At 49.5% G+C, this 20862-nt stretch overlaps 1 protein-coding gene across 1 annotated transcript in view; it reads right to left on the bottom strand.

Annotated features, from left to right (window-relative positions):
• Positions 1-20862, bottom strand: part of RRP12 (ribosomal RNA processing 12 homolog) — a 521209-nt gene that overhangs the window by 92395 nt on the left and 407952 nt on the right. Inside the window, exons 28-29 of the mRNA XM_078643584.1 lie at positions 19814-19977; positions 3799-3912 (exon numbers count right to left, since the gene is read on the bottom strand). Coding sequence (XP_078499710.1) covers positions 3799-3912; positions 19814-19977 — 278 coding nt within the window. The remainder of the gene's footprint in view (positions 1-3798; positions 3913-19813; positions 19978-20862) is intronic.

The following is a 20862-nucleotide window of genomic DNA, read 5'->3' as shown; positions in this document are numbered from 1 at the left end:
ATATTTTTTCCCCTACCTCATCCTCCGCTGCGATTCAGAACCCCGCAATTCCGGGATGCTGCCACAAAGCGCATGCAAGAGGCTCCATCGTAAGAGCAGGAAAAAGCAGGGACAGGTGACATCCCTTGCTGGTTCCTATGCCTATCGGATATTCGGTAATCATCTTTCCAATGACCCGGACTCTTGCAACAGGGCTTAGATAGAGCACCGCCAAACATTTTTGGAACTTGGGGTCAAGGCCAAATTTCAAGTAAGAGCCGGTGAACAGCGGCTAACGTCTTTTTGCCGTCTAAGGATAGGAAGACATGAGGTGTCTGACGGGGTTGCACTGTATTGAGGCAATTATGCGTGTGTCATAGTTTAGGGCATGTTGACCTGCTGGGCTTGAAGCCAAACTGATCTCGATGTATCAAGGGGGTAATGACTACCAGTAATTGAGTAGCAAGGATAGTAGCCATTAGTTTTGTCTCAACATTAAGTAATGAGATTGGGAGATAAGAATCACATCTATCCCTTGGTTTCCTTTCTTTGTAAGGACAATAGTGGTTGCTCTCCTGACTTCCAAGGGGAGTTTCCCCAATTCCCCAACCTCTCAGACCAAGTTCAGCAAGTGAGGCTTGAGGAGGTTAGCGTAGCACTTGTACAAAATCAACAGAGATGCCATTTGGCCCCGGGGTTTTACACCGCCTCAGTTTCGCTATGGCAGTGAGTTCCCTTGCTTCTGCATCCAACACCGGGGTGGGAATCGTGGCCAAATACTTCGCTATAGCATCTGAATCATGGAGCGGTCTGGCCTTGTAAAAATCCTCATAATTAAGAGCGAACTCGCCAACAATGAGGCCAATGGTATCGTAGGGAACTCTTGTTGGACTGAGAATACTATGCACCTATCAGGCTTCTTGCTCCCGCTTGCTTATCCAAGCGTCTGCCCGCTTTGTCTACAGTCTAATAGAGGATGGTGTAGAGTGTTGTCATCATCTGCTTTTTGGCCCCTTCTTGTGCCAAATCCCCATACTCAGTTTGTAGGGTTGCAAGCTGCCTAAGTACAAAGGGGCTGCCTCCGCCCCTGGTGAGCCTTCTAACTGCAGGATCTGGTGCTCCAGCTCAGTTGTCTCTTGTCTTCTTCTGTGCGATCAAGTATTGGGTCTAGTTTCAGAGCACAGTCTAAAACGCTTCCCATAGCACAGTCTGAGATGTCACAGACTCTTAATTTTCAGTTCAATATAATTTATTGTCCACTCAGAGACCCCATGCTGAACTCCCGGTCTTTCAAGTCCCATGCATTCAACTTCCACCCCTTATCTTGCTTGCCTCCGAGACGCCCCACATGGACAAATAAGGTTGAATGTTCTGATAGGTCTCTTGCAAGACAGTCTGCTTGTCTTATCTCTCCTACCTCACCCGAGGCACAAAAACATAATCCAACCTTGAGTAGACCCTGTGAGCCCCTTCAAAATAGGAGTGTTGTCTGGATGTAGACATCTCAATAAGACAACAAGGCCCACACTATCAGTGAATTGAGCAAACGTCTTCACCTAAAGGGGAGACTTTTCCTCACCTGTGTGGCTACCCACCTGACCCCTCGAGTAAATCTTGCATGTGCGAGAGAGGTATAGCCCTCTTTCCAAAAATCTGATGATCACACCCTTAAAAGTGGGTCTCTTGGAGGAGAACCACATCAGGTTGTACTCTCTTGATGTACTGCACCACCAGGCCCCTCTTGATTTGGTTACCGGGGCCGTTGATGTTCCAAGTCAATATCTGTAGGGGTAGGTCTTCTTCTACCGGTCTGGTCTGAACAATCTAATATGATGTCTTAACTGTGTCTCTACCTGTTTTTGTGCCTGTTAACTGGACATCGCAACAGTGTACCTTCATAATCAAGAAAACAAACAATAGTGAAACATAACCTGTTACTCCCCGACTCCCACTGTTCCCCCCCACCCCCAAATATATACCCCCAGCACTGCATCATGGCAACTGAACCAAACAATGCTTGAAGACAGTATGAGCGATCTGTAATCCACCATCCATCGTTTTACTCACAACCCCGAACAGTGATAAGAACTGCGAAGAACACAGAAAGGAGAAAACAAAAGGCAAAACACAAACTCACGCCCAGTAACCTCTGAGAGTAGGTGTGTGTGTGTGTGTGTGTGTGTGTGTGTGTGTGCGTGCGCTTGGGGCCTGATTGCACAGCCTAGGGAGCTGGAGCAGAGTGAAGCACAGACGCGAAAGCTGCCATGGCAATTTGGTCACAACCAGGTGCCAAAAAAAGCTTTGAGTGGGGGGCTGCTGACCCCAAATGCAGAGCCAGATCAGAGCCGGGCATGGACATCAAGCTTATGTCCACCAAGTAAGGACACTACTCCAACGATGAAGTTCGGAAAAGAATCTACTGGCCTGAAGACTTGCCCCACTATCCAGACTAATGTATAGATGAAGACGAGTCCTCATATTAGATCTCAACTTGGTATGAGAAGACATCATTGGTGAAGAGGCCTAATCAGCACACCAGTCTCAAGAAAGAGACCAGTAGAGATCCTGTTGTCAATACTTGTTGTGGTCTCTTTATAAAAAAGAAGGTTCTTCCAGTTCGCCTCTGCTTCTGTACCTCGCAGTTATAGTCAGGGAACACCACGATTCTGGAGTTTTCATACTGTATCTCTCCCATACATTGAACTTCTCTCAGTATCATGTTTCTGTCCAGGAAATTTAAGAAGCATGTTCTTACTGGTCAGGGAGGGGTTCTTGGAGGCGGCTTTGCACTCAATGCCCTGTGATCATGTTCTATGAAAAGCAGGATGAGAATTAGTACAATGGGAGGGAGGCTTTCAAGGGCAAGTATACATGCTCTGAAATACACGCAGAGGAACACTCAGAGTCCCAACCTAATGAACGGAGGATGTGTGAACCCAGAGCCTCAGAAGCAGTAGAACGACACCTAAGGCAATCTCATCTCTTCTTCTGAGGTATTACCTCTCAGCACTATTACTAAGTGAAGGTAATTCTGGAGTGTAGGGCAACTCTGAATTTGCGCTGAAGGGCTGTGAAAAAATTAACTGACTTCAAAACATTTGCAGGAGCAATAAGCAGCTGTGTGAGATCATATCCCAGTGACCCCGTTGTAGGGTTGAAGCCATTGTACCTTCCGACAATGCAGGGTAGCTATTTTGACTTTGTCCAGTCTGGCACATGGGGTGGTTAAGGAGGTGAGGAATCGGCAGGTAGAAGTATCTAGCAGAAAATCTTCTGTCGCATAAGGGTGATGTTCTGCTCAACACTTCTTTGAGCTCTAAATGGCTCACAACACAAAATGCCAAAACCATTAACTTACTTTATTGTATTCAATGTACCTTTTGGGACTATTCACCCCCAACTATAAGAGCAAAGGTTAACACTTGGCAGTCACTATCTTTCTCACTCCATGCTAACATTTCATACATTTCAAGCAAAAGAGAGGCACAGGTTTCATTGTAGATACATTGGGGTAAATGGAGAAAAACAGCATTTGCCTACATTGTTGTTAAAGATGGGAAAAAAGTAACTGAAGACAAATTACAAAGGAAACTGTCTGGCTCAATCTTGGATTTTCTTTTATGAGCCACAGAAAACTCAAAACAAGTGTGGGTGGAACTACCACTTTAATTCAGAAGAAAACGTAAACTATATCAATAGAATTTCAGTTAGGCCATACCCAAGCTAGGCTTCTGGCTATATGAAGTATTTCTTTAATAGTATTAGATAGCATTAATATGTTGCTAGACACTATAGTTTGAAAGTACAAAGAACACATACCTTTGGCTTTTTCTTCTTCCTCGTCTTCATCATCTCTGATTATCAATCGCCCATCTGACGTGATCTGGAAATTGTGCTTTACCTTTGTGTTCTGGTTCCCTTTTGGCTTTGTAGCTAAAACATTAATACAGAAGCAATGTAATTTCTTTTCACTACAGAGATTGTGCTAGGAGGATTGTAAACAAGCAGTATACAAGCTTGAAATGTAAAGCACACTGCAGAAGTTGATTTCAATTAAACTGTTCTATATGTTATTCCATCGCTCTATGTGTTTCTCACCATCTGCAACATTCCAAAGACAGTGTGAGACAGTAGATCACTTTTACCAAATTGATAAATTGCGCATTTCTAGATCATTGATTCAAAATAAAGGATGCAACCTAGAATGGCAAGTAACAAACGACAAGTAAAAAAACATGGCTATCAGATAAAGCAATACCTAATCACACAGGGGGACATATTTGTTGAGAACAGAAGGCTACAATAAGTGAAATACACTCATACACAATCATTTCCTTCATAGACACACTGCAAAACCAAACCCAGGTGTATGCAATTATGCATCGGTTAGCATCAGCAATGGGGTCTGAGTGACACAGACTACAAGAGTGAAGCTTCAGAAGAATGAAGCTTCAGTTGTCTATGTCACTCGTAGACCTAAAGTGCAAAATATTCCCCCTCTTTCTCCACGTACAATTTATGATGTATAGAGCCACCACAACAGGTTCAAAAACTTATTACCAACTGTTCTAATAAACAATCACAAAAAGGATGAGAATAAGCATCATTGGGCATTGATAAGGCACATAGTGGAAAGTATGGAATGCAGGATTAGTAATGGCAGTGCAGCTGACAACCAAACTGACTGTCTATCGCAGGGACATCATGGCTGCCATGTAAGCTAATCACAACAGAGATTTATTGATAAGTAACAGTAAATAACAGGGATGCTTTTTACCATGGTGTTCTAAACGACACAAAATAGAAGACAAGAATTAAACACAAGTCTATCTCACCAGAATCCACAGTGAAAAACACACCATTTGTTCACAGTTCCCCATGTACAATTTTAAATTAAGAAAGTATGCCCCATAATGAGACCTTCCCCTGCTCGGATGAGCAGTGTAGGGGTGAAGGAGTAGTGGGGAGGAATCTGGTATCTTGTCACCCAACGTATCACTCTTTATCAGCCTACCACATCCAACTATTAAAAAGATTATCTGGATTCCTGCTATCCACCCACATATCACAACAGCATTAGCTTTCCTTGCATGTAAATGTATATATTTTACCAATCCAAAGCTGTACTACTGTGCCTGGTGTGGTGTGATCCTGTCCCGCGTCCAACCCCGCCAGGACTACCCGCCCCTCACGACTCACCGGTATCCAGGGACCCCCACAGCAGTCCGCGCCGCCGAAACCCCGTAACACACCACCATGACAGAGCGGCAACAGTGACTCGAAGTGTTCCGCCCCTCTCTTCCATGCAGGAACCAATCCCCGAACGCCGCCAACAGGAAGCACTTGAATGCGACCCCGGAAGTCCCGCCCCTACAACAGTGAAAAGCAACCCCAGCGCCCAGGACCCCGTCGGAGTATCGTGGCAGGATTCTAAGGCAGACGGAGAGGACGACGGAGCAGAGAGAGCGGAAGAAGACGTATGGTCGGAAGATTGGTGGAGTCCCTGAGGAGGTGGCTGAAGAGCGGCCGTAGTCCATCGGAGGGCTACGGCGGACCGCGTGAGTACCTAGTACCCCTTTCTGAACACCCTAGGTGCTCAGTGTACATAGTGTAAAGTCTCTCCTATTTAGGCACGGAGCACGGTAAAGAACCTCTCACTGTATATTTTGTACAGCACGCTCACTGCATTGGCCCTCTCCCCTCACTCACCCTTCGGACACCCTTCCTACTCCCTTCCTCCTCCTCCGCCCTCCTTCCTCCCCTTTTCCGCACTTATCTTCGTTTCTTGGTCCCACACGTATCCGGTGTTGGTGTCGGGTGGACTGCTGTCCCACAGTGCTGGTCTAACGGTCCCTTCTTTCTCTTATTGCCCTCCGAGGTACCTCCCCGACATCTGATCCGACCCGAAGACCAACAAGACGGGATCCGGGACAAAGAAAGAAGGACCGGACGAAGACCCTCCTCACGGAAGGACAAGACCCGACGCCCCGGGAGTCACACCACCTGTTGTTCTCTGACTTTCTTGTGTACTTTAATAAACCAGCATAGCCCACTATATACGGCCTCCTTGCCTGCTATTTCAGCCCGCGACAACCGCCCCTTCACATGTGGTAAAAGGCTTTTATCATTTTAAAGCGCGGCGTGGATGGCACTGTGCTAATCCTTTGCTTAAAGACTTTGCTGTAGAAAGGGCAAAAGACGTTGTCCCTTTCTAGCTCGGTGTGGATGACACTGTGCTAATTCATTGATTACAAACTTTGCTAGAAAAAGAAACATTTGAGGGGAGCAGATGCAGTGTGGACAGGCCACATGAAGGGCTCGCTCCCTCCCCGCAGGACAGGGCCCGGGCCACCGTCAGCACCATTGCCCGGCCCAGCCGCCATCTTGGACACGGCACCACGCGGCCGTGCGGCCTCAGCCCGACCCCAACCCTGGGCCTGGCCAGGCCCCGACATCCCGGCACCACCCTCCACCCAGGAGGTGAACGGCCCACTTGGCAGGTCAATGGGAGTACGAAGTGTCGATGGCTCTCCCCCGCCAGGTGCCGAGCACCCCCAGCTTCCTCGGGCGCTGGCTCCACCCCCCTGCTGGGTGTCTGGACTCCCTCATCCCGGACCTCCCGACCTCCAAGAGCGAGGGTCCGGACATCAAAGGGCGCCAGACCTATAACTGAGGCAGCCCCAGGACAGGAAGGCAGTTGTATCCTGGAGTCGAGAGACACCGCGACGAACTCATCCTTGACGGACTGTTGGCGCTGCCACAGCCCTGCCTTGTGAACTATTGTCCTGCCTGCTGGCGCTGCCGCGGCCCTCTGCAACCTTCATCCCCGTGGGACCTGCTGGCGCTGCCGCGGCCCTCTGCAACCTTCATCCCCGTGGGACCTGCTGGCGCTGCCGCGGCCCTCTGCAACCTTCATCCTCGTGGGACCGGCTGGCGCTGCCGCGGCCCTCTGCAACCTGCATTCTCGTGGGACCTGCTGGCGCTGCCGCGGCCCGTTGTAACCTTCATCCTCGTGGGACCTGCTGGCGCTGCCGCGGCCCGTTGTAACCTTCATCCTCGTTGGGACCTGCTGGCGCTGCCGCGGCCCGTGCCACCTACGACCTCTTCGGGACCTGCCGGCGCTGCCGCGGTCTGACCCCCTCCGAACACCGAGCTCGAGGATTGTGAGCTATCACCGTTACACACCCGTACCCGTGGGTACCAAGACTGTCCCGCTACCCCCTTCCCTTACTAGAGACTAGAATTGAGAGGATCATCGTGTCCTGATCGCCCTGTATCGTACCACTCTACTACCCGAAGTGCCTATAAAAGGTGTTACCATAAGCTTTGTGTGGTGTCCATCTGTGGGGGGGAAGTTACCTGTCTGTGCGATCACTGTGCTCGGCCGACCCTCCAGGTCCCCGTCTAACATTGGTGGCTAGCGGCGCGATCCGAACCAACGCGTACCGTACAGACAGTAACTCACCCTACAACTAAAACCACAATGACGACCAAAGAGAGCGGATCGGCGGAGAAGTTCCAGATGGAAAAGCTGGAAGAATACAACCACCGAGAGCTCAAGCTATTTTGCATGGACTTAGGCATTGCTACCACCGGGCTAAGCACAAAAGAAGACTTCAAAAACGCCCTAGAGGCCTGGACAGAGACAAATACCGCAACCCCCCGGGACCCCGCAGCCCCGGAAGTCAACACCACCCGGACGGAGGAACGGAGAACAGGCCCCTCCCATGAAGAGATCCAAGAGCGGGAAAAAAATAGATTACACGAGTTAGACTTGGCACGACTCAGATTAGACGGAGAATTGAAACTGGCGGAACAAAAAATAAACTTAGAACACTTACGGCTCAGAGAAGAGCGAGAGGAAAAACAGAGACAGAGAGACCTCGAAGAAAAAAGACTGGCATACGAGCACGAGTGCAAACTAGCGGAGATAGAAATGCGCAAACTGAACAAAAACCTAGGGGTGCCCGAGCAACCGCACTCCCCGGGTCCTACCGAGCAGAAGGTCCACATCCCCAAGGATGTGGTCCGAGAATATCACCGGAACGACGACATACAGCAGTGGTTCAAGGCCTATGAGATTGCCATGACCGCCCACCGGGTCGCTCGAAGTGACTGGGGAGCCGGTCTATGGGGGAGATTCGTCAACGAGGGTCGTGATGCCCTGCTGCAGCTTCCGGACCATCAAATGATGTCCTATGACCACATGAAGGCCGCCCTCCTCAATCGATATGGACTTACACCCGAAATGTACCGCCAGAGGTTCCGCAACTGCACCAGGATCCCAGGTACGACGTGGTTGGAATACGTGAACTATTTCAGCCGAGCCTTCGAGGGGTGGATCAAGGGTAACAACGTAACCACTTACGAACAACTCTTCAATCTCATTGTGTGGGAGCACCTCTCCAACAACTGCTTTGTCGAGCTCAGGCAGCACCTCCTCGACAGTAAATTGACTGAACCCCGGCAGCTCGCCACCGAGGCTGACCGGTGGGAGAGCACCCGAGTGGCCCGGAGTGGGCCGAATGAGCAGAACAGAACCAACCAAGGTCACCATCGTCCCCGAGGAGGAGGAGGAGGCCCGGGCCGGGGCAGAGACGCCGCCCCGGCCGCACCCACTAACGCCACCCCGGCCCCAGCAGGCCGGGGAAACCCCCCGATGCGCCCGGGATTCCGAGCTAACGTGACGTGTCATCGATGCCAGCGAGTCGGCCACTATGCTAGTGACCCGACCTGCCCGAAGAACCAGGCCCCCGGGCCCCGCCAGATGGCGGCCGCCGCCCTGGGAGAAGAACAAGTCTCCGAAGACACGGAGACCTATGAGTCGGAGCAGTTCGAGTGGGAACCCGCCGCCATGACCCTGGCATGCCTAGGAGGAAGAGACATGGTCCCGCGGACTCCCCTGCCCGCCAACACTCGGAAGTACAGCCAATGGGTGAGCATCAATGGGCGCAAGGCCGAGGCCCTGCGTGACACCGGGGCCAGTGTGACGGCCGTCCGCTGTCACCTGGTGACCCCAGAACAAATCCTACCAAACGTACTTTGCCCCGTCCGATCGGCAGATAACTCGGAGAGCCTGTGTCGGATGGCCTGCGTCCCCTTCGAATGGGGAGGAGTGTCCGGCATGCTGAAAGTAACTGTCCGTGACGATGCCCCCGTAGACTGCCTCCTGGGGAACGATCTCGAGAGCTCCCCGTGGGCCGCTGTGGAAAGAAGAGAGCATCTGGGGATGTTGGGTCTCCCGGACTGGGCGTGCGTAACCACCCGGTCCATGGCCACCCGCACCATCCCTAGACCAAAAGAACCAGAATGGGCAGCACCTCCGCCCTCGATCACTCCAGAAGAAGACTTCCTCCAGACCGACCACCCGGACCCCACCCCAGAGGGGTCCACACAGCCCCCCGAGCTTCCCGACCTGGCTCAGTGGCGTCAAGAAGGGGGGCCCACCCAGGAACAATTCCGGCAGGAGCAAAAGACCTGCCCCTCCCTCGAGGGATTGCGACAGCAAGCGCTCGCCCAGAGCCAAGGAGACACCACCGGGGCCCACTGGGTTTATTGGGACAATGATCTCTTGTACAGCGAACAGAAAATCGCAGAACTGGGGGCCGGGCGAGTGCTGGTGGTGCCCCTCCACTTCAGAGACTTCCTGTTGAACCTAGCCCATGATGTCCCCCTGGCCGGGCACCTGGGCCAAGACAAGACCTACCACCGCCTGGTGACTCACTTTTTTTGGCCCAAAATGAGAAATGACGTATCCAACCATTGCCGGTCCTGCCCGACCTGCCAGGCCAGTGGGAAGAGCGGCCGCAAACTCAAGGCACCCCTACAACCATTCCCCGTGGTGACCACCCCGTTCGAAAGGGTGGGAATAGACATTGTGGGGCCCCTGGACCCCCGAACAGCACAGGGACATCGCTTCATCCTGGTCCTGGTGGATCACGCTACCCGCTATCCTGAAGCGGTCCCCCTTCGTACGATAACAGCCCCAGTAGTGGGTCGAGCCTTGATGGGGATCTTCTCTCGAGTGGGCTTCCCCCGGGAAGTCGTCAGCGACAGGGGTACGAACTTTATCTCAAAATACATGAAGTCCCTCTGGCAACAGTGTGGGGTCACCTACCGATTCACGACCCCCTATCACCCTCAAGGGAACGGACTGGTTGAGCGATTCAACCGCACGCTCAAAGGGATGATTGGGGGGTTGGAAGAGCCCCTCCGTCGCCAGTGGGATGTGCTACTACCGTGCCTTCTCTTTGCCTACCGAGAAGTCCCCCAGAAGTCCCTCGGCTTCAGCCCTTTCGAACTCTTGTATGGACACCCGGTGCGAGGCCCGCTCAGCCTAGTCAAAGAAGGCTGGGAAATGCCCCCTCTAAAGAACACTCCAGATGTTTTCAAGTACCTCCTAACCCTCCGCAACCAGACCAGAAGGTTCAGAGAGATGGCAAAAGCAAACCTGGAGGCCAGTCAGGAGGACATGAAAAGGTGGTACGATCAAAATGCATCCTCCATCGAATTTGAACCCGGCCAACAAGTGTGGGTAATGTCTCCTACCGAACCATGCGCCCTGCAAGACAAATGGACGGGGCCCTTCAAAGTAATCGAGCGCAAGAGCCCTGTCACCTATCTCATCGATATGGAATCTTCCCGAAACCCTCTCCGGGTCCTCCACGCTAACAGACTGAAACCCCACTTTGTACGCTCCGAACTCAGTCTCCTGATGGCAACCGACAATGGAACCGAGGAGGACTCCGAACCCCTTCCTGACCTCCTACGGTCACGGGAGAAGGACGGCTCCGTGGACGGGGTCCGACTCTCGGAGGCCCTCACCCTGGAACAGCGCCAAGACTGCCGAGTCCTCCTGCTCCAGTTCTCCACCCTGTTCTCCCTCACCCCAGGGGTCTCCCCCTGGTGCTTACACGACGTGGACACTGGAGACAGTCCCCCTATCCGCCATCGGGCCTACCGCGTACCAGATCGGGTACGGGCCTGCATCCAAGAGGAGGTCGCCAAGATGCTCACACTCGGGATCATCGAGCCCTCAGACAGCCCCTGGGCCAGCCCAGTGGTACTGGTCCCCAAAGCGGCCGCTCCCGGCGCCACGCCGGAGCTCCGGTTCTGCGTCGACTACCGGGGCTTGAATGCAGTCACCAGAACAGACGCACACCCCATCCCCCGAGCGGATGAACTAATCGACCGCATGGGAGCTGCCCGCTACCTCAGCATCTTCGACCTGACAGCGGGCTACTGGCAGATCGGTCTCACACCCCGGGCCCAAGAACGATCGGCATTCTCTACCCCTGATGGCCACTATAACTTCAAGGTCATGCCATTCGGCATGAAGAATGCGCCAGCAACATTTCAGCGGCTAGTAAACCAGGTCCTGGCAGGACTCGAAGGATTCAGCGCCGCCTACCTGGACGATATCGCTGTGTACAGCCACCACTGGTCCGACCACCTCCACCACCTCCGAGAGGTGCTACAGGCCCTCCAACAAGCTGGCCTCACGATCAAGGCCAGCAAATGCCAGATTGGCCAGGGGTCCGTGACCTATCTCGGGCACCAGGTGGGAAGCGGTCTGGTGGCCCCTCTGCAACTCAAGATCGCTGCCATCCAGTAGTGGCAGTCCCCCATCACCCAGACCGAGGTCCGCGCCTTCTTGGGACTCACAGGCTACTACCGACGGTTCGTGAGGGACTATGGCAGCATCGTAGGGCCCCTCACGGAACTCACCTCTAAAAACCAACCCAAGGAGGTCAACTGGACCCCAGACTGTCAAGCGGCCTTCGAGAAGCTGAAGGCCGCCATGTGCTCCGCCCCGGTGCTCCAGGCCCCCGACTACAGCCGGGAATTTATCGTCCAAACAGATGCCTCCGACCACGGCGTTGGGGCAGTCCTTTCCCAGCTGAACCCCGAAGGACTTGACCAGCCAGTGGCTTTCATCAGCAGACGGCTCCTGGCCCGAGAACGACGCTGGAGCACCATCGAGAGGGAGGCCTTCGCCGTGGTGTGGGCCCTCAAAAAGCTCCGGCCTTATCTCTTCGGCACCCACTTCCGGGTCCAGACCGATCATCGACCCCTGCAATGGCTCATGCAGATGCGGGGGGAAAACCCGAAACTACTACGTTGGTCCATCTCCCTGCAGGGGATGGACTTCACTGTGGAACATCGACCCGGCCAAGACCACGCCAACGCGGATGGCCTGTCCCGCTTTTTCCGCCTCGACGAGGAAAGTCCCCAAGAAGATGGGTGACTCTCCCCGCCTTCAGCTGGGGGGGACGCATGTTGGACAGGCCACATGAAGGGCTCGCTCCCTCCCCGCAGGACAGGGCCCGGGCCACCGTCAGCACCATTGCCCGGCCCAGCCGCCATCTTGGACACGGCACCACGCGGCCGTGCGGCCTCAGCCCGACCCCAACCCTGGGCCTGGCCAGGCCCCGACATCCCGGCACCACCCTCCACCCAGGAGGTGAACGGCCCACTTGGCAGGTCAATGGGAGTACGAAGTGTCGATGGCTCTCCCCCGCCAGGTGCCGAGCACCCCCAGCTTCCTCGGGCGCTGGCTCCACCCCCCTGCTGGGTGTCTGGACTCCCTCATCCCGGACCTCCCGACCTCCAAGAGCGAGGGTCCGGACATCAAAGGGCGCCAGACCTATAACTGAGGCAGCCCCAGGACAGGAAGGCAGTTGTATCCTGGAGTCGAGAGACACCGCGACGAACTCATCCTTGACGGACTGTTGGCGCTGCCACAGCCCTGCCTTGTGAACTATTGTCCTGCCTGCTGGCGCTGCCGCGGCCCTCTGCAACCTTCATCCCCGTGGGACCTGCTGGCGCTGCCGCGGCCCTCTGCAACCTTCATCCCCGTGGGACCTGCTGGCGCTGCCGCGGCCCTCTGCAACCTTCATCCTCGTGGGACCGGCTGGCGCTGCCGCGGCCCTCTGCAACCTGCATTCTCGTGGGACCTGCTGGCGCTGCCGCGGCCCGTTGTAACCTTCATCCTCGTGGGACCTGCTGGCGCTGCCGCGGCCCGTTGTAACCTTCATCCTCGTTGGGACCTGCTGGCGCTGCCGCGGCCCGTGCCACCTACGACCTCTTCGGGACCTGCCGGCGCTGCCGCGGTCTGACCCCCTCCGAACACCGAGCTCGAGGATTGTGAGCTATCACCGTTACACACCCGTACCCGTGGGTACCAAGACTGTCCCGCTACCCCCTTCCCTTACTAGAGACTAGAATTGAGAGGATCATCGTGTCCTGATCGCCCTGTATCGTACCACTCTACTACCCGAAGTGCCTATAAAAGGTGTTACCATAAGCTTTGTGTGGTGTCCATCTGTGGGGGGGAAGTTACCTGTCTGTGCGATCACTGTGCTCGGCCGACCCTCCAGGTCCCCGTCTAACAGTAGCTAAAACATTAATACAGAAGCAATGTAATTTCTTTTCACTACAGAGATTGTGCTAGGAGGATTGTAAACAAGCAGTATACAAGCTTGAAATGTAAAGCACACTGCAGAAGTTGATTTCAATTAAACTGTTCTATATGTTATTCCATCGCTCTATGTGTTTCTCACCATCTGCAACATTCCAAAGACAGTGTGAGACAGTAGATCACTTTTACCAAATTGATAAATTGCGCATTTCTAGATCATTGATTCAAAATAAAGGATGCAACCTAGAATGGCAAGTAACAAACGACAAGTAAAAAAACATGGCTATCAGATAAAGCAATACCTAATCACACAGGGGGACATATTTGTTGAGAACAGAAGGCTACAATAAGTGAAATACACTCATACACAATCATTTCCTTCATAGACACACTGCAAAACCAAACCCAGGTGTATGCAATTATGCATCGGTTAGCATCAGCAATGGGGTCTGAGTGACACAGACTACAAGAGTGAAGCTTCAGAAGAATGAAGCTTCAGTTGTCTATGTCACTCGTAGACCTAAAGTGCAAAATATTCCCCCTCTTTCTCCACGTACAATTTATGATGTATAGAGCCACCACAACAGGTTCAAAAACTTATTACCAACTGTTCTAATAAACAATCACAAAAAGGATGAGAATAAGCATCATTGGGCATTGATAAGGCACATAGTGGAAAGTATGGAATGCAGGATTAGTAATGGCAGTGCAGCTGACAACCAAACTGACTGTCTATCGCAGGGACATCATGGCTGCCATGTAAGCTAATCACAACAGAGATTTATTGATAAGTAACAGTAAATAACAGGGATGCTTTTTACCATGGTGTTCTAAACGACACAAAATAGAAGACAAGAATTAAACACAAGTCTATCTCACCAGAATCCACAGTGAAAAACACACCATTTGTTCACAGTTCCCCATGTACAATTTTAAATTAAGAAAGTATGCCCCATAATGAGACCTTCCCCTGCTCGGATGAGCAGTGTAGGGGTGAAGGAGTAGTGGGGAGGAATCTGGTATCTTGTCACCCAACGTATCACTCTTTATCAGCCTACCACATCCAACTATTAAAAAGATTATCTGGATTCCTGCTATCCACCCACATATCACAACAGCATTAGCTTTCCTTGCATGTAAATGTATATATTTTACCAATCCAAAGCTGTACTACTGTGCCTGGTGTGGTAAAAGGCTTTTATCATTTTAAAGCGCGGCGTGGATGGCACTGTGCTAATCCTTTGCTTAAAGACTTTGCTGTAGAAAGGGCAAAAGACGTTGTCCCTTTCTAGCTCGGTGTGGATGACACTGTGCTAATTCATTGATTACAAACTTTGCTAGAAAAAGAAACATTTGAGGGGAGCAGATGCAGTGTGTTGCAGCGTTTGTAGGGTGCTGTTTACAGGAGCTGTTCTCCACCTAAACTTGGGAACTACCCAGAATCATCTGCTTTTTTGATAGATTATATATTCCCCTGGGTTTGTGGTTTGGCGGTGAGCATCCAGACCGTTGGTGGTGCAAGCTGTAAGGGCAATACCACCACTCCCTTTATTAACACCAAAGATTTCTCCTCAGTTTAGAAAAAGGCTGCACTCTGAGACTCTAAGTTTTCCATTTATTTTGAAAACAGCGCTTGCAAAAGGAACGCATTTCAGCTTAACAGTCAGCCTTTGTCAACCTTAAAAGAGCCTCATTATTTTTGTTACTTAAATACTTTTCACATGTGTGCAGGTAAGTAAACAGACAAAAGACATTCCGTTTTCAAAGCAACTAAAGTAGCATTACTTTATTTTATGTCCATTTTTGCCTTCACATGTTAAAAGCAAATGCAATTCGTAAAAAAGCTCAACAACAGTTCCAGCAGCTTATATTGACGAAAGTATATTAAATGGCTTTTTTTCTGTTTTCAGAAGTTGTGCGTTTCGAGACTGTCACTTTCATTAAGGTTTGTTTCTCCTTAATAGGCTCCATACAAAATTCTGTCCCGGCTCGGGGACTTAAATAAATAAAAAAGCAAAATAGTATAAGGGAGCTAGGTAGGGCTACCGTGCCTCCCCTAGGCCGAACTAGGGACACCCCCTGGACCAAAAAAGGAATAGTGAGATGAGAAGGTGGTGAGGAATTTAATGCTAGCTAGAGATTCCTCACCTTCAAAATAGTTACCCCATCACTACCTCACAAAAAGCAGAGGGTCTGAGAAATGAATTAAAAATAAAAAGTCCTTCGGAACTCAGCAGGAAAGATGAGCCTCTTAACACCTGTATGTCAGGGCAGTAGTGCTTGGTGACTTCTATGTTGCAGCTCCACTGATGTTCAAGTCCCAAACTCCCTTGGATAATTTAGTTTAAATGGACATAGAGGCCTCCTGGAGGCTCCTTCTTGTCTAGAGCATATGACGAAAAGTTGACCATCAACACAATACTCCTTTACTAGTTACACCTTTACTAGTTCACTGTAGAAGCTTACAGCTCTATAAAGATCAGGCCAATGGAGTCTCCCCTCCTCTTTTGAGGGGTGTGGCAGAGAGGATAACACCCTGGTAAGGTTATTGATTGTCCACATAAAAGAGCAATAGCACTTTAGGCAGAAAGGTGGCCCAATTGCTTAGCACCAATTTCTCAGCAAAGAAAGTGGTATGGAGGTGACAATGACATCGCCTGCAGTTCATTGACAAGGTGTGCAGAGCTGATAGCAATAAGATGGTTTAGAGCCAAAAGGTGCAAATGTATGCATAGTTTTAAAAGGCATGCACATGAGAAATGTGAGGACCAAATTAAAGGTCCCATAACAGGCCGGACAATGATTTTCAAAGGAAGCATGCATAAAGCCTTAAAGAAAACGCATTGCATCAAGAAGGCTGATCCGGAAGACAAATTGTCCAAAAACGCCCACATGTAACCTTTAACTGTGCAATCAGCATAGTCTTGCTCAATGAACGACAAGACAAACAATGACACATCTGATAACTTGGCCTGTAATGGATGAAAGTGATGGTCTCTACACTAGATCACTAACGTTTGAAGGTGATGAATTTCTAGCAGGAGAGTAAAATGGGACCCTGTTGGCTCCTGCCTGGTCAACTCACAGCAAGTTAAGGGAGGAGAAGGTAGAAGATTGTTTACCTAGTTGGTGTGAACTGCCCTCTGGGGCCATGAAAGGCTTGAGTTGGCTGCCGAACCAGCTGCCAGGGTCTGGCATTGTATGCATGCAAGTTTCATTGGGTAGCCCCTGAGCTTCCTATATTTTTGTTGGAATAGGCAGGCTCCCTAGGAAGCATGCTGTAGCATGACTAACTTTAAATCACTCCACCGTTAAATCAGTCTTCTCCCTAAAAAGTGACATCCTGAGAAAATCTAGTTGCAGGCTTCCACGCATGCTGCCTAAGGACTCTGCTGGGGCTCATGACATGACCAACACAGTCTGTAGTGATCAAGGGCAGCACATAAGACATCCTTCACCACATCCTGCCAATCTTCGACGGTCTGGTCAAATTGAAGGTTGGCAAGATCTTATTGGCTATGTCTCACACTGCGTGACTGTAGCAGCTCAAAAGAAGACCACAATGAAAGACCGCAAGACTTGGCTACTTGAAGAGAATAACTTCCTTTTAATTGCATCAATACGTTTGGATTCCCTTTGCGGAGATGCAGAAGTGAAAGCATTTGGGTTAACCTTGCAGGTTGACACTTGCATTACAAGGTGTTCCTGAGTCAAATGCTCGGTGAGGAATGTTGGATCACTAGAAACCGGTCAGTCGTCTGGCCAGAGGACTAAATGGAAGAGTGAGCATGGGTTTGTCCAACTGATCCTCCGTGTATTCACAATTGCCTCACTGAATGGCAATAGAAGTTCTTTAAAGGCTGGTCATGGCTGAAGAATTTCAGTCAATACATTAGATTTTGTTTCTTCAGTGGGCAGTTGTAGGTCAAAGACTTCTGTTGCCTTTGCGTACTACCACTGCAAAAGAAGCACTTTCTTCTGCTGGTGGAGCAGGTGAGGGCTTCAGCTCCATCCATTTCTGGACAGGAATGTAAGGAACTAACTTTTAGTAGGTCCAAATAGAGTCCTGTACTGGTGTAAGGAGAGAAAATAAGTTGTCCGCCTCCTCCTCGAGGGTAACATTTTGAAGACTTACACCATGTCTGACCAGAAGCCTCTGATAGTAATGATGTCATAACTGAGGGTTAGATTCTAGTATGTATAGTTGGTTGCACCTTGGTTATCTAGTAGCATGACATAGGACTGCAGTGGGCCCCTGTCAGCATCAGGGTTAGATCCAGCACTTGTCCAATCAAAGTCGACAACATTGCCAGCACGGAAGGAACAGGTGTGAACCTTCCAGCAGGGGGCGGGGTGTCAAATACCGCTTGGCCTTCTCTTCTAGTCCTTGTGACAAGATTAGGATTCAGACTTACCCAATTACTTTTAGCAGGTCACGGATTTGGTGTGAGAGCAGCCCCACAATCTGGCCTGGCCTGGGAGCAACATTGGGGAGATCACTGCTTCAAAAGAAACCTGTTCTTGAGCTTTGCTACATATAACTTTGCTTCCTACTCTCTATCCGCCTTCTGGTGCAACAAGACACACTTAACACACAACTTTGAGTCGCGGCCGGAGTCTAGTAATCAGAGAAATGCGTTGTGAGGTTCCACGACCAATATCTGCTTCATGCAGTCGCAGCACTGCTTGAACCCTGACATTTTGGAGCCAGGGGCACATACTTCTTCCATGGCACACAGTTTCAAAATCTGGAACTGTGGAAAGATTGGTAAAGCTGGGAATAGAGCGTTCTGGATCTGCGTTGAAGGACACAGAAAGAAAGGAACAGGAATCAGTGCACAGGGGTGGCACTGCTATAAGACTCAGCTCTGCTCCGTTACTTTGCAGATTTAGGAGCCGCTAGCTGTTGGCACATTGAAGCTACTGCATTAATATTCTAGGATCCAGTGTAGCACCTGGGAATATTCTAAAGGTGAGAAAATCTGTTGTTCGAATTATCAATCTTAAAATGTATTACTGTGGTTGGTAAAGTAATTTTCAAACCACCACTCTCCATACCAACATACTATGTTTCGGCTTAAGCTATGACCTCCCTCAAGGCCTTATGAGACTTCAGTCATTACTACAACAAACAAGCCAGGCTATTATATTCCCATTTAATTCAAATATCCATTAATTACATAAACTAATGGTTCATTGACCTAATTAGGTAATCTCAATTTGAAAGAGATCCCATTCGGTGATTATGTAACACAAGAAGGGCAGCCTGAACTTTACAAAATAAACTGATGAAAATAAAGAATGCTCAGTTCATCCACTATTATGTGCATCAGTAACAAAGCATTGCAATGATGAAGTTTCTAGCTGCCACAGTGTAAAACAGAAATTTGAACTACATGAAGATGCAAGAATAAATTCTGCTTGCAGGCTGATCGAAATGGAGATTGAGCAGCCAAAACATGAATGGCTATTAATTATGACAAATTTAGCCTCTATTTAAATAGAATGAAAGGGAAGCAACAGGCTGAGATAAAGGATGAGATGGGATGCAATTGATTCGATCTGAGCAACCAGAATAATTCCTTATTTAGGGAGGCTTGGTGATGAAAATAGTGGGGACTTCTTATTTTTCATGTTGGGGAATTGTCAATCTTAGGATGTAAAGAGGAGTAAAAGATGCCAGAGTTGCACCTGATATTAAAGATATTGAACTGCGTTTCTACAATGGGGTCTCTTAGCACTGTGACGCTTAAGATACTCATCACATAGGTAATTTTGTATGACTGGGTACTATATGTTTTTGTTGGTTATACATAGGAAAAAACCCTCTGTGTCACTGGTACAGGCAGAGAAGAGGACTGACTGCTGATGATCATGGCATAGGATGGAATTTCATATCGAACAGAGAAATATTATGGGAAACAGAAGGGTGTAATGTGGACCAGCAAGATTCCTTTGTGTGTAGTATGTATTAACATTTGAACATTTTTTAAAGAGTAATGGAAATGGCTAATTCATAACTAGAAAACAAAATCCGATTAAGATTCTAAACTGAGCTAGGCACACAGTAATAATACAAAGGCTGTAAGGAAGGCCTGGTTACTAGAGTACAAGCAAAGATAAGACACATGAGAAATCACAAACATCCTGATCAATATATTAAAGCAAAAGACAACATCCTGAAAAACTGCTTATCCAGACACCTTACGAGAACTATGCCTTGCCAATAATGTCCTGTTATTCACTGTGGCGATCCTACACTCTGCCAGTGTCGGACCCTCTATATGCTACGAATAAAGCTGCCATCAGTTTCATTAGGTACATCTAACCTTGTACAATAACACAGATTCTAACAGTGTATCTGCACCTTGTTGGAAAAATATGATTGGGACTACCTCTTCACGGACATCTTACCCAGGACTCTTTGCGCCGCATTCGAATCTAAGAAATTTAAAGGTTCATCATCTTCTCCTTCCTTCAGCCAAGCTTGGCTTTTTGATTTTGTTTGTTTTTTCTGCTCCTTCCCGTTCTTTTCATCATCTTCCTCAGAATCAGAGTCTGCCAAGATATCCTCAATGCTAGGACAGAGGAGTAAAAACAGAGCTTGTTAGTAGTTATGACAACCAGTTTGAATGTCCCATGACGTTTTTTCGATCCAAATTTTATTTCAAATCAAAAGCAATGCACTAGAGGGACATGCTTGAGCGAATTAGAACAAACCGGTTAGTACAAGACCATCAATCTGAACTTTGCTTCCTTTACTAGCTGTATCATACAGTGTAGTATCACCAAAACTAATGCTAATAGCCAAGCACAGCTCATAATACCAACTCATTAGAAATCTTAAAGATCACAAAGGACTGAAATCTTCATATACAGCAGCTAACTTGCATGTCCAAAGCAGGCGCTCAAGACCACCAACTAAATGCTCCTTAGTGATTCACTTGAGTTGGCAAGTGAATATGAACTGAATGAATAAATTAATTACCTTCGGTACCGCTCTTTCTAGTGAATATTCTATCTAACCGAAGATTTCCTCACCTTTAGAATATGCCCAAGCGCCAGACTCAGGAAGATTTTTCAACATTGCTTCTGTGTGCCGGTAGGTGATGAGATGCAGCTCTGCTCCAACTTTGTTCCTCATATAAGTGCTACCCCTGCACGACGACGTCAGCTTCTTTCTTGCCTCAGTCCGTGCCCTCGGACACGGAGCCTATGAATGATCACGATACGATACCAGTCTGGGACCTTTTTTTAGTTTGAAAAGAAGACCAAGCCGCAGAACATGGAAGTAGGAGGGCGGTTAGGAATCTACGGTTAGATCATCCACCAGAAAGAGTATTACCAAAAGTAAGTAACTTGTTCTTCTGCTTGATACTTCTAACCACATAAGCCTCCTCTTTAGAATCGATACCCAAGCATTACACCCCACTAGAAGGTGGGTTAGTGGAATGGTTCAAATC

The sequence above is a fragment of the Lissotriton helveticus genome, chromosome 5_1 (genome assembly GCF_964261635.1).
Source record: "Lissotriton helveticus chromosome 5_1, aLisHel1.1, whole genome shotgun sequence".
Lineage (NCBI taxonomy): Eukaryota > Metazoa > Chordata > Amphibia > Caudata > Salamandridae > Lissotriton > Lissotriton helveticus.
Note: the sequence above shows the minus strand (reverse complement) of the source record. Positions and strands in the feature narration are given on the sequence as shown.